The sequence below is a fragment of the Vombatus ursinus genome, unplaced genomic scaffold, assembly GCF_900497805.2.
Source record: "Vombatus ursinus unplaced genomic scaffold, bare-nosed wombat genome assembly UNPS02007284.1, whole genome shotgun sequence".
NCBI lineage: Eukaryota > Metazoa > Chordata > Mammalia > Diprotodontia > Vombatidae > Vombatus > Vombatus ursinus.
Genome location: NW_020947062.1, coordinates 9,475,844 through 9,487,885, shown reverse-complemented (window position 1 = coordinate 9,487,885; position 12,042 = coordinate 9,475,844). Strand labels below are relative to the sequence as shown.

Sequence of the window (12,042 nt, the reverse complement as noted above, 5' to 3'; positions counted from 1 at the left end):
GTCAAAGAAAAAATGTTGCAAATGGCCAGAAAGAATTAAAGTTACAAGGAGTCATAGTAAGAATTACATGTTTTAGCAACCACCATTAGAAAGGAGTAGAAAGCATGGAATATGATATTCCAGAAGGCAAAGGATATATGCTTACAGCCAAGAGTAACTTATCTAGCAAAACTGAATACAACTCTATAGGGAAAAATGGATTTTTAATGAAATAGAGGACTTCCAAACATTCCTGATGAAAAAATTCAGTACTACATAGAAACTTTGAAGTGCAAACACAGGGTTAAGAGAAATATATAAAAGTAAACCAGAATGACCAAGTAGAAGGGACTACACAATGATAAACTTTAATTCTAATGTGGGGAGATGACACCTGTCCCCTCTGGATCCTAGAGGGAATCTAAGTAGACAGGAGGTGACGGAGTGGTTCTGTTATGAGCTGATGACCCTAAAAGAATGGAGAGGGGGAGGATGAAGAATATACTAGAGAGGGAAAGGAAATGGAAGGTTAGGGAACATTATCTCAGAAGTAGAAGTCTATACAAACAAGGAGGAAGCAGTAGAAGAGTGGCTGACATTTGAATCTTATTTTTATGTGAAGTGATCAAAGTGGGGAAGAATACACATATGGATACAAACAGGAGCGGTAGAAATACACGTCTCTCAGCAGGGAAAAAGGAAAAGGGCAGAAGGGAGAAGGGGGAATTAGAAGGGTGGACTAAGTCCTAAGCAAAACAAACTTAAATGATGTATAAAAATATAGCTCTTGTAGAGGCAGCATAGAATTGGAAACTCAAGGGGTGACCATCAACTGGGGAATGGCTGAACAAGATATGGTATATAAATGTGACAGAATGCTTTTGTACTTTAAGAAATGATGAAGGGGACAGTTTCCGGGAAACCTGAGATCTGTGATGAACTGATCTAGAGTGAAGTGAGCAAGTACTATGAGAACAATTTAAAAAATATATTTTATTTGATTTACTCAACCAAAGTCTTCCTTCTCACCTCCCACTTTACCCTTATCCCCCCTACCTGACTGAGAACACAGGAAAAACAAAACCCATTACAGGTCAATCCAAACCAATTTCCACATTGGCTATGTCCAAAACATGCCTCATTCTGCATTCTGAGATCAGCACAATTATATTCTATCACATTTACATTATACCATAACTTGTTTACCCATTCCCAATTTATGGACACCTCCTCAGATTCCCCTTGTCACCTCAAAGGGCTATTTGTGCATCTTTAGAGCTGGCTTGTTTGAGACTAAACCCTCCTTTCATCTTTGCTGTAGTTGTTTAGTTGTTTTAGTCACGTCTGACTCTTCATGACCCCATTTAAGGTTTTTTTTTGGCAAAGATACTGGAGTATTTCCTTCTCCAGCTCATTTTTACAGATGAGGAAACTGAGGCAATCAGGGTTTAAATGACTTGCTCATGGTCACACAGTTAGTGTCAGGCTGGATTTGAACACAGATCTTCTTGACTCCAGGCCTGGGCTTTATCCCTATCTTCCCTCAAATTCCTCCTATCCCTTTCCCCCTTGCCTTCCTATTTCTTTGTTGAGTTAAATTAATTTCAGCACCCATTATTTTTTCTCTTGAACACTTCAGATTAGAGTGAGGTTCAAGGGTTGACCACTCCCCCTGCCCCTATTTGTATAAAATGATACTTGTGCATCCTGACGGTGCTAATTTTCCCTAACCTGCCTTTCCTTTTCCCCACAGTGTATATACTCTTCCCATACTTAAGACCATCAAAACATAACATAACCACTTCCAGACCTTGTCTAATTGGAGAGATGAGCTGTAGTTTGGACATGATAAATCTGAGAAGCCTACCGGATGTCTAGTTGGGAAATGTCTACTAGCCAGTTAGAAATGCAGCACTTGGGCACAGGAAAGCACAGCTGGACGTAGAGATTTGGGAGTACTCTACAGAGATATTTGAACCCTAGGGGCTGATGAAATCACTAATTAGCATTTCCGTAGTGTTTTATATTTGCAAAGTGCTTTGCATACATGATCTCTTGAAAGAATGTGGAGAGATAGACCCAGGGTCTTTACCAAAGCCTAGGAGGACACCCTTGACTAGGGGACAGGATGATTCAGCAAAGGAGACAGGGTAGCTGCCAGAAGGGCAGGAGAAGCAAGAAAGGGCAGTGAAAATCCAGGGAGAATATCCAGGAGTGGGGATGGTCAACAGTGTCTAATGGCCAAAGAGACTGCAACTGATTCATCTTTGAGAAAAGGACACCAAACATTTATACAGTGGTTTAAGGTTTGTGAGTTTTACATATTACTTCATTTTCCAGTCTTGAATTCATTCAATTAACACTGGTTAAAGGCCCATTACATGCAAGATTCTGGCACTGACATTGCAGAGGGCAAGATTTAGGTTCAATGTAAGGACTCCTATAAAGTTCAAGTTTGGCTTCTGACCTACTAGGTGCTATGTAGTACAGATCATGGAAGCAGGGAAAACTTACAAGGACCTTAAAGCTCACAAGAGGAACTTAAGACTCCATGCTATATAGAAAGAAGGATCAAAGTTCAACTTGAGCTATTCTTTCTTCATGGACAGACATTTGAGCTGCAGGCATGTACACTGGTGGGCTTATCAGCTTGGTGGCACAGTGAGTAGTGCAGTCAGGAAGATCCCAGTTCATATCTAGCCTCAGGCACTTTGCTGTGTGACCCAGGGCAAGTCATTTAAACTCTGCCTGTTTCCTATACTGCAAAACAGAAATAACAGTAGCACCTAACTTACAGGAGTGTTGTGAAGATCAAACAAGATATTTGTAAAGCATCTAGCAGTGCTTGGCACATAGTAGGTGATTGTTTCCTAAAAATGTAAATGGTTGTTTTTCTCTCTTCTCCCACCTCCTCATTAGCAAGTGATTTTTTAAAGCTATGAAGTAGAAAGAGGTGGATCAAAGGGATGGGAATACTAGATGAGGCACATGTGATTGCTAGTTGCTTTCAGTGACCATTGAAAAATCATAAAGAATGTGGTACCAAATCACATCACACCTATCAGATTGGCTAACATGACAAAATGGGAAAATGATAAATGTAGAAGACATGGGAAAATTCGAACACTAATGCATTGTCGGTAAGCATCGTGAACTGATCCAACTGCTCTGGACAGCCATTTGGAACAATGCCCAAAGAGCTATAAAAATGTGAATAACCCTTTCACCCAGCTATAATACTTCTAGGTCTGTATCCCAGAGATCATACAAATCGAAAAAGGACTCACATATGCAAAAATATTTATAGCAGCTCTTTTTGTGGTGGCAAAGAATTGGAAATTGAGGGGATGCCCATCAGCTGGGGAATGGCTGAACAAGTTGTGGTCTATGAATGTAATGGAATACTTTTGTGCTATAAGAAATGATGAGCAGGCAGACTTCAGAAAAACCTGGAAAGACTTGAATGAACTGATACTGAGTGAAGTGAGCAGAACCAGGAGAACATTGTACACAGTAACAGCCACATTGTGGGATGACTGACTTTGATAGACTTATCTCTGAGCAATGCAAAGATCTCAGACAACTTCAAAGGACTCATGATGGAAAATGCTGTCCACATCCAGAAAAAGACTACAGTGTTTGAATGCAGATCAAAGCATATTATTTGCTCTTCTTTTTTGTTTCTTTATAACATGACTAATAAGAAAATAGATTCAATATGAATGTAAATGTAGAGCCTATATAAAATTGCATGCTATCTTTGGGTGGGGAGAGGGGAGAGATGGAGAGAAAATTTGGAACTCAAAATCTTACGGAAGTGAAATGCTGAAAACTAAAAATTAATAAATTAAAAAAAGATAGAATGGAAATGAAAAAAATAAAAAAGCAAAGCATAGGAAAAAAAAATTAGGTACCAAAAGTCTGGAGAAAAACAAATGTCCCTGTTTTCTGAAAAAGGGAAGAAGGTGAAGTCTCCATCTATAAGCCAATAAGCTTGACTTCTACTCCGGGCAGAAGTTATAGACCACATTATTAAAGAGATATTTTTTCAGCACTTAGAAGGGGAAATTGTAATAACTAAAAGCCAACATGACTTCAAGACTAGACTAAACTCATTTTTTTTTTTTAACAGATTAACTAGAATGGCAGAGAGGGGTGGATGATACAGACACAGTATATTTACATTTTGGCACAGCATTTGACAGTCTCATGCTAGCCTTGTGAATAGGACAGAGGGATATGAGACACACAAACTAGTCTAGCTAGGTGGTGTTGGAATTCACTGAATGACACAACTCAATAGTCATAAATTGGCTTATATAATTTTCGGGTGGAAGATGTTTCTCTAGTGGAGTATTCTAGGGATCTGCCTTAGGCCACGTGTTGCTCAAAATCTTAATATATGCAAAGCTCCAAAAGGCTTGCTTATCAGATTTGCAAAGAACAGGAGGGTGAGGCGGATTTGCCAACAATAGGATTAACATTAGACTAAATTTAAAATGAAGCCATTTAATGGAACAAATGTAAAGTTTTACATTGGGGTTTAAAATTTTTTCCTAAGTATCTATTGGCGGTGTGGCTAAATATATATATATTTGTGAAGAACATCTGGGACTTTTTAGTGGACTCAGTAAGAGTTAGCAGTATGACATAGCAACCAAAAGTTATTACTATCCAAGACGCATTGAGGAATAGCATCCAGGACCAAAGAATTCATTGTTTCATTATTATATTATACGGTCACATGTCAGACCACCCTTGGAAGCATTTAGTTCCAGGAATTACATTTTAGAAAGGATAAAGACAAGTTAAGAGTGCATCTGGAAGAGGGCAAACAGGTTGGTGATAGGACTGGACCACTTATCATGTAAAGATTAGTTGAAGGAACTGGTCTGTGTACCCTGGAAAGGAAGTGACATGATAGCAATCTGCAAGTATGTGAAAGGAAGAAGCATTGGATTTGTTTTTCTTGTCCTCAGAGGGCAGTCGGGGAAAATGGGTGAAGCTGCAGAGGTAGATTTTGGCTTGAAGAAAAATCTTTGTACCAAAAAACCTTTTCCAAAGTGGAATGGGCTGCCTCATCTTGCTGGAGGTCTTCACGCATCAACTAGATGATTACTTGTCAGGGACATCACTAAGATTGTGGGTCAGGTATGGGTTGGTTGGACTAGCCACCTTCTGTAGTCCCTTCCAGCTCTTAAGATTCTGTAATCAGGTAGCACCTTGAGAAACAACACTGTCTGGAGAACAATCTATTAGACCTTTTAAGTTCCTTGGGAGCAGCACCATTTTATTGCCAGGGCCCCACACATGACTTTAGTGCACAGGAAGTGCTTAGTAAATTTTGGCTTAATTGGAGAACGTTTTTCAATTTTGTTGGTTCACATTTTCCATCAAAGCAAGGCTATGTAATATTAAGGGCCAATCATTCAAATATATTTTTTCTTCTTCTGCTAGATTCTATTACTACGTGTCTCAAATTTCATTGTTTAGATTGTCCTAAAATATGTCTATTCCTCCATTTGCTGAAAACAGATCCAATGAGATTACTTCCCAATCCTAACTGATGGAGGTTTGTGGGTGTTTAATGCAGCTTATCATCACTCTGATTTCTGGAAAAATCTCAAAGTGGCAAAGAACCCCAAACAACCTATGTGTGACTACAGTATAATGATATATTTCCTTGTGCGGCTCAGATTCAGAAGGCAGTTAAAAGGAACTCTGGTAACATTCTGAACAATATAGTTTTTGACTCGTGTTCTTTGGCCAAGAAGTAGCCAATTTTGTTTCTTTTTTTTTTTTAAGGCAATTGGGGTTAAGTGACTTGCTGAGGGTCATACAGCTAACAAGTGTAAAGTGGTCTGAGGCTGGATTTGAACTCTGGTCCTCTTGACTTCAGGGTTGGTCCTCTATCCACTGCGCCACCTAGTTGCCCCAGAAGTAGCCAATTTCTACCACATATATCCTAGATGATTTTATCGTGGTTTGTATTTTATATTTAAGGTACCTATATTACACGATATACAGGCATTTTGGTCTGAAGACTTAATTTTAAGTTTCTAAAAGATGACTATCTTCTTTCTCTTACACCTAACAGATATTTAATGTCCATTTAAAATTTTCTAACAGTGTCATAGTGTCTTCAGTTGTCAGGCTAGAGAAGAAAAGTGATTTTTTTCCCCCTCAGCTTTTCGATGCATTGGCACTGTTCGAGTGCTACTAGAATCACTCTTAGAAAAAGCTTCTGGCAAGCTAATGATTTTTCTTCCTTCTGTATTCCCTCCCTTCTCCTCCTCCTCCTCCTCCTCCTCAACAGATAAGAGATATATACATCCCAGTTCACTTAACAGTAAGGTTTTTTATTTAAAAAAATTTTTTTTGGGGGGTGGGCAGGGAAAGTGAATAACATTGCCCACTTTAACAGCTCTCTGGAATCTTGGAAAATGGCACCTGTCTAATTCACTTTAAAGAGTACAAGTTGTTTGATCCTTGAGTTAGTGAAAAGGGGTTAGCTTCTTGAGATGGTTAGCTTATTTCTACTTCAGATGCAGTCTGAAATGAAATTTGGTTTTTCTACAAGTTCTATTAGTAAGAATCACCAATATCTTCTACAGTTTACAGCAGTTTTCAGTACTTCAAAAGTTTGCTTTAACTAAAAAGCTCTCCCCCTTTGCAGATGTTTTCTAGCTATATTAGTTCTAAAAATTCATGCATTTTGTTAATTGCATTCAAAGTGCTTAGTTTTCACTTGAATACTTTGGGAGGCCTCACATTCTGTATTTTTCAGATAACAGTGAAAAGATGCAGGTAACTAATTTGCTCATGGAATTTTCTGAATGAATGCTTAAATTTAGTAATGAGTGAAAAAGGGTTTGTAGAACGAGATTATCTAAAAGGTAGTGATTTAACAGTAAAATTTTCTTTCCATATTTTCCTTCCTCTCTAATAGTTTCAGTTCAGACTCTAAAACAAAAATCATCAGTTAAGATTTGACAGAATCTATTACGAAGTAGGAAGATGTCTCTTTTTCATCAGGGACCATTACGAGAAGTACCTCACAATGGAGGTCGTTTCTATTCTTACTAGACAAAAAAGTAAAACGCAAAGTTGGAAGGTAAAAGTCTGTTTCAGCATCATCTGAACCCACAGGTGATTTTCCCCAGAGCTTTTCTACCAGAAAAACTGTCCCAGTGTGAATTGTACAGGAAATAACTTTGTGACTGTTTATGCAATTAGAAAGGAGCTGATGGACAAATTCTAACGTAGATGGTCTTCGCCATAAACCGAAGAACTAGTAAGGATAGGAGATTCACTGGCAAAAGTGGATTTTGTGGTCCAGTCGAAATTACTGGGGAAGTCAAAAGGAAAATGGTTATAAAGTACTTATTTGCTTAGAGGCAACTTACAATAAAGCACATTTTAGAGGAGATCACCAAAGCTAGATGATGAAATTCATGTCTTTGGGATAATAATCTCTCTCTCTCTCTTTTGCAGACCTCACAGTAGCCTTTCCCCACATGGGCATTTTGGCTGAAGTTCAAAGCTTTTCCCAATAAAGCACTGCCAAATGGACTTCGAAAAAGATCCTGCCCTACTTACAATTTTTTTAGTTAACAGGAATAAACATAAGATAACCAAGTAATCCTTTTGACTCTTATTCAAGTAATTCATTTAACTATTAAAAAACTGCAAAGGCTAAACCCTGCCTTAGTATATTAGCTTGATTCTATAACAAATATAAGCAATGTTAGCAAATACAAGCAATGTTAGCTTTATTTGGATATTGGAACATGAGATTCCTTGTTCCCCCAGAAATCGTATGAAAAATGACTCCAAGGACCCATGTATTCATTAGTTAGGTGCTTCCTCTCCTGATGCTGTTAACCCCTCACACCTCAATACACAGGCTTCCTGAATTGCTATGGCTCAGCCCCTGGTTGGATGACACAGGCAGTAAGTACAGCATGAGTCTGTGGCTAAACCTTCTCTAAGCTGCAGAGGAAGCTAGCAAAGAGCTAATCTTTCTATATCTAGCAGTGCTTTGAACATGGTAGGTGCTTTAAGAATTAGTGTACAGATTTCTGGGTTCTAGCTACCTCTGCCATTAACTTACTGTGACTGAGTTAAGTCTTCTCTCTGGGCCTATTCTAAGCCTAGGTCCCTTCTGGTTTTGTTCTATAATTTTTCATTTTAAAACTGAGCTGTTAGCATAACACTGCTGTAAGTGCTGGTGCTTTGGGAACAGGATGTTCAAGTTGAACAGGTATCAAGCTGAATTTATATAATAGCATTCTTGAAACTCCAGGGTGTATATGTATTTTTTTTTTTTTTGGGCTAGGCAATTGGGGTTAAGTGACTTGCCCAGGGTCACACAGCTAGTAAGTGTCAAGTATCTGAGGCCAGATTTGAACTCAGGGCCTCCTGGCTCCAGGGCCAGTGCTCTATCCACTGTGCCACCTAGCTGCCCCATATTTACGTTTTTTTTTTTTAAAATTATTTACATAACACATTAGAGTTTTGCAAAGTGCTTTCTAATGGAGCACTTTTGACTGACGTGGGTTAAATAATTGTGGAAAGAAACCAGAACTTTGTTCTCTTGCCTCCTTTGGACTGTCTTCTTTAAAGAGTATTTACTATGTATATTAACATTCATTAATCCCAAAACAGTATTACTGATCATAGTAACCAACTTAATAGGATGTAGGAAAAAAGATGATCTGGGATCCAATGTTAAAAATGACTAATATTTTCAAAACCTCTCATAGTTTGCTTTCCTTAAATACAAGAATTCACAAAACTCAAATAACGTCACTTGTGAAACTTCTAAAATTTCTCTTTGGTTCTGGCTTGTGTTAGTTAATCAGAAAAAAGGGTCAGGCTGGCAATCTTAAAAAAAAATCATTCTATGAAAATTTTTATTTACAAAGCTTTAAAATTAGTTTATGGAGCACTTTAAAAAATAATTGTTAATTAACTTCAAGCCTCCTTTCTAATTTTCATACCAATATCTAGGTATTCTGGATGAAATAAAAACAAAAACCAAACCAATGTTATTTTGAGTATTCACCAGAAGCAGATTACCCAATACTGCAGCTATATTTAGTTTCATGATGAACAAGTAAAACTCACATGTTCTTTATTTAGACCATTATAATACACCATTTTTAGAATTTTAAAATTAGATAAAAGAGCATATTAAATGGCAAGTGTATGAAGTTTCTCTTCATAAACAATGTCAGAACAAAAAGTCTTGAATTACAAAATGTTAAAAAACGTAGGTACAGTTGAACTTAACATTTCACTAAAGCATAAAGTTACAGATATTGTCTAAAGAAAAATAATTGTGCCACTTACCTATGTTTGCTGTTTCTATGAACGTTTTTTATTCTGTACATAGGACATTTTGTACAAAATATGAAGTCTACATTTTTATTACTTATTACCATAAACAAAGTACAATGTATGTACAATATTAAAATGAAGCCATACTAAAGCCACACTAAAAAGACACTTGTAATATTGTTGACATTCCCGATGCACAGGTATGTTTTGGAAAATGTGAAGATGTTAAACATAGAACTTCATGAAGAAAACAATCACCAAAATTCTAACTTACTTTTGATGGAACAGTTTTAAAATTAGCTCAGTATAAATTACACGATATACCTGGACAATAAGTTGAACAGTTAGCAAAGCGAATCTTAGCACTGACTATGAAAACCTGAATGGGCCAAAGTATCATATCAGGTCATACTTTTGACCTAAGCAGAAATTAGTTTCTCTCGAAAAACTATCACATCTATCTTTTTTTTTTTGGTGAATGTTTAACTTCAATAAAGCGTAGAAATAAAATTTAGAGATGTTCTTTAAAAGCTGAGCTTTTACATAATCAACCAAACATTGATATATATGCTTTTATTCTTAGGGCAAAAAAGGAGATGACCTCTTTCCAGAAACCTCTTGCACAAACATAGTGAACACCCCAAATCAAATCTATTGATAATCTACCAGCTAAAGATGGAAGTTCAAACAATGGTATATCAAAATACATAAGACACTGCTTTATACAATAAAAAAGCACCCTTTTTCCCTCAAAAGGAGAAGGCATCTAAACTTTTTTTTAAAATTATAGGTTTTCATAATGCTAAAGCAGATACTTTTCAAGTTTCACAGGAAGTTATTTGTTCTTACAAAGCGGACTTTTCCACTTTAAAGCAGGGGCAGTCTTTTAATTAAGTTCTCTCTCATTACAATAAATCCCCTCCCCCAAAAAATGATTTTCCTCTGAAACAAAAGGAAATAAACATTGGAAATGGATTTTGAATGAAACTGACAGATAGCAGGCACTACATCTGCACAAGTTATCTATATGTCTGTTTTTTCACAATATCTTTTATGGATGCAGGAGATCTCATTTTATTGTTTAATAAAAAAAAATCTTTAAAGAAGCCACATTTTATCTTCTTATGCATTGACATGTAACATTAAAGTTATATCATTTTACTGTCAGAGATAAAAGAAGCTAGAACCACCCATTTAGAATAGCAGAACACATCTCAAACAGCTTTCAAGCAGGATAAATAAGTCAAAATACTGGCCACCCTGAGAGAAAATAAAAAATAGACAAAGCACTAAGTTAGAGTTCCCTCCCACCCCTCCCCCGTGCTGTTCCATTTAAAACAAAAAGTACATTACATGCAAGTAAGTTTGTGGAATATATAGCAGCATTTGAAGTTCAATGGAAACAGATGCATTTTCATTTTACTTGTGAGGTGTATTTGTAACATGTGTGCTCTTTTCAACAGAAAAAAAAAATATACATTTACGTAAAATTACCATCACTGTTGCCTCCTCTAAGCTCTGAGACCAACACTTACTCAAAGACATAGAACAATGTCATTTTAATACCTGGCACATTATATAATCGATGTTTAGTTTCACTGGAAGGCAGCAGGCTGGGCTAGGCCGAGAAATGATTCAACTTAAAATGACTTTATTCTAACTTTTCTACAAAATTCTGAACTCTTAGAGCCCAAGTATCTTACTAAGGTTCCAGAGCCTGGATAAGGGGCAACAATGTTCAATTAAAGGTAAAATAAAATTTGGAAAATGAAACACTTAAAAAAATTTAATCCAATTCCAGTTAAGGTAGACAGAAAAAGCTCTTAGGAAAACAAATTTCTTCTACCATTTTACTCCTGGAATACTGGTGCTGTATGAAAGACCTGAAGATATGGCTTTAGATATATGTAGAACTACTAAGACACAATACATATGTCTCTATCCAAAGTAAAGAAATAACAGAAATAACAGAAAAACAACAGCGACTGAGGATTGTCATAAGTCAATTTTTGTAAGCTGTGTTAAAATATGAAAGAATCGTTTTCATGTACTTTAAAAACTGCTGGTATAGAACAATGTGGAAATAATTTTAAGGTTGTAAAGTCTTAAAATGTGTAATACTTTAAAGTATACTTTTCAATTCTGAAACATCTGACATTATCATAGTACCAGCTATTTTTAATGGATACAAATTTTGTTCTGTTTGAATATGGAGTTGATTATGATCAGGGTGCTTTTCTATTTGGCTCTAATGTTTAACTGAAATACTCATATTTAGAATATGCTGGGGTTATGACGGCACCACCACCTGAAAAACGTGGTCACTTAATACTTATCAACCCATGGTTCTGCAAATGGAGCCTGATAATTTACCATTGTTTGAACTACTGATCTTGAGCTGTTTGCTGAATTAAGTTATTGCCTACAGAACTGGGTTGAAAAAAGCTTTTGACTTTGAGTACAACTGATCTGTATGGCACAAGATGTATGTATTTTCTACTAAGTCCAAAAGAATATGCCTCCTCCCCATATATTCCATGGTAATAAGCTAATGCCCATCATGTGATATTATCTCATCAGCTCTGCAATGGGATTCCAAGGCTTTCATGGTATAGATATCCTGAGGCAGTTCTGACTTGCGTCGCACAAGAGGACGATCCTTTTTCTGATCTTTCTGTGCCTGAAATTAAAAATGCAATGAAGTTGGCTAAAAACTAAGCT

General features: G+C 36.7%; 1 protein-coding gene across 7 annotated transcripts in view; it reads right to left on the bottom strand.

The window, feature by feature from the left end:
* Positions 1-10,634: 10,634 nt before the first annotated feature.
* Positions 10,635-12,042, bottom strand: part of PPP2R5C (protein phosphatase 2 regulatory subunit B'gamma) — a 197,156-nt gene continuing 195,748 nt past the window's right edge. For 6 of the 7 annotated variants that reach the window (XM_027849051.1, XM_027849053.1, XM_027849054.1 and 3 more), the window contains one exon: positions 10,635-12,001. In XM_027849051.1, coding sequence (XP_027704852.1) covers positions 11,870-12,001 — 132 coding nt within the window. In that variant the 3' untranslated portion in view covers positions 10,635-11,869. Of the gene's footprint in view, positions 12,004-12,042 lie in introns of all 7 variants that reach the window. The other variant, XM_027849060.1, reaches the window with a different exon arrangement.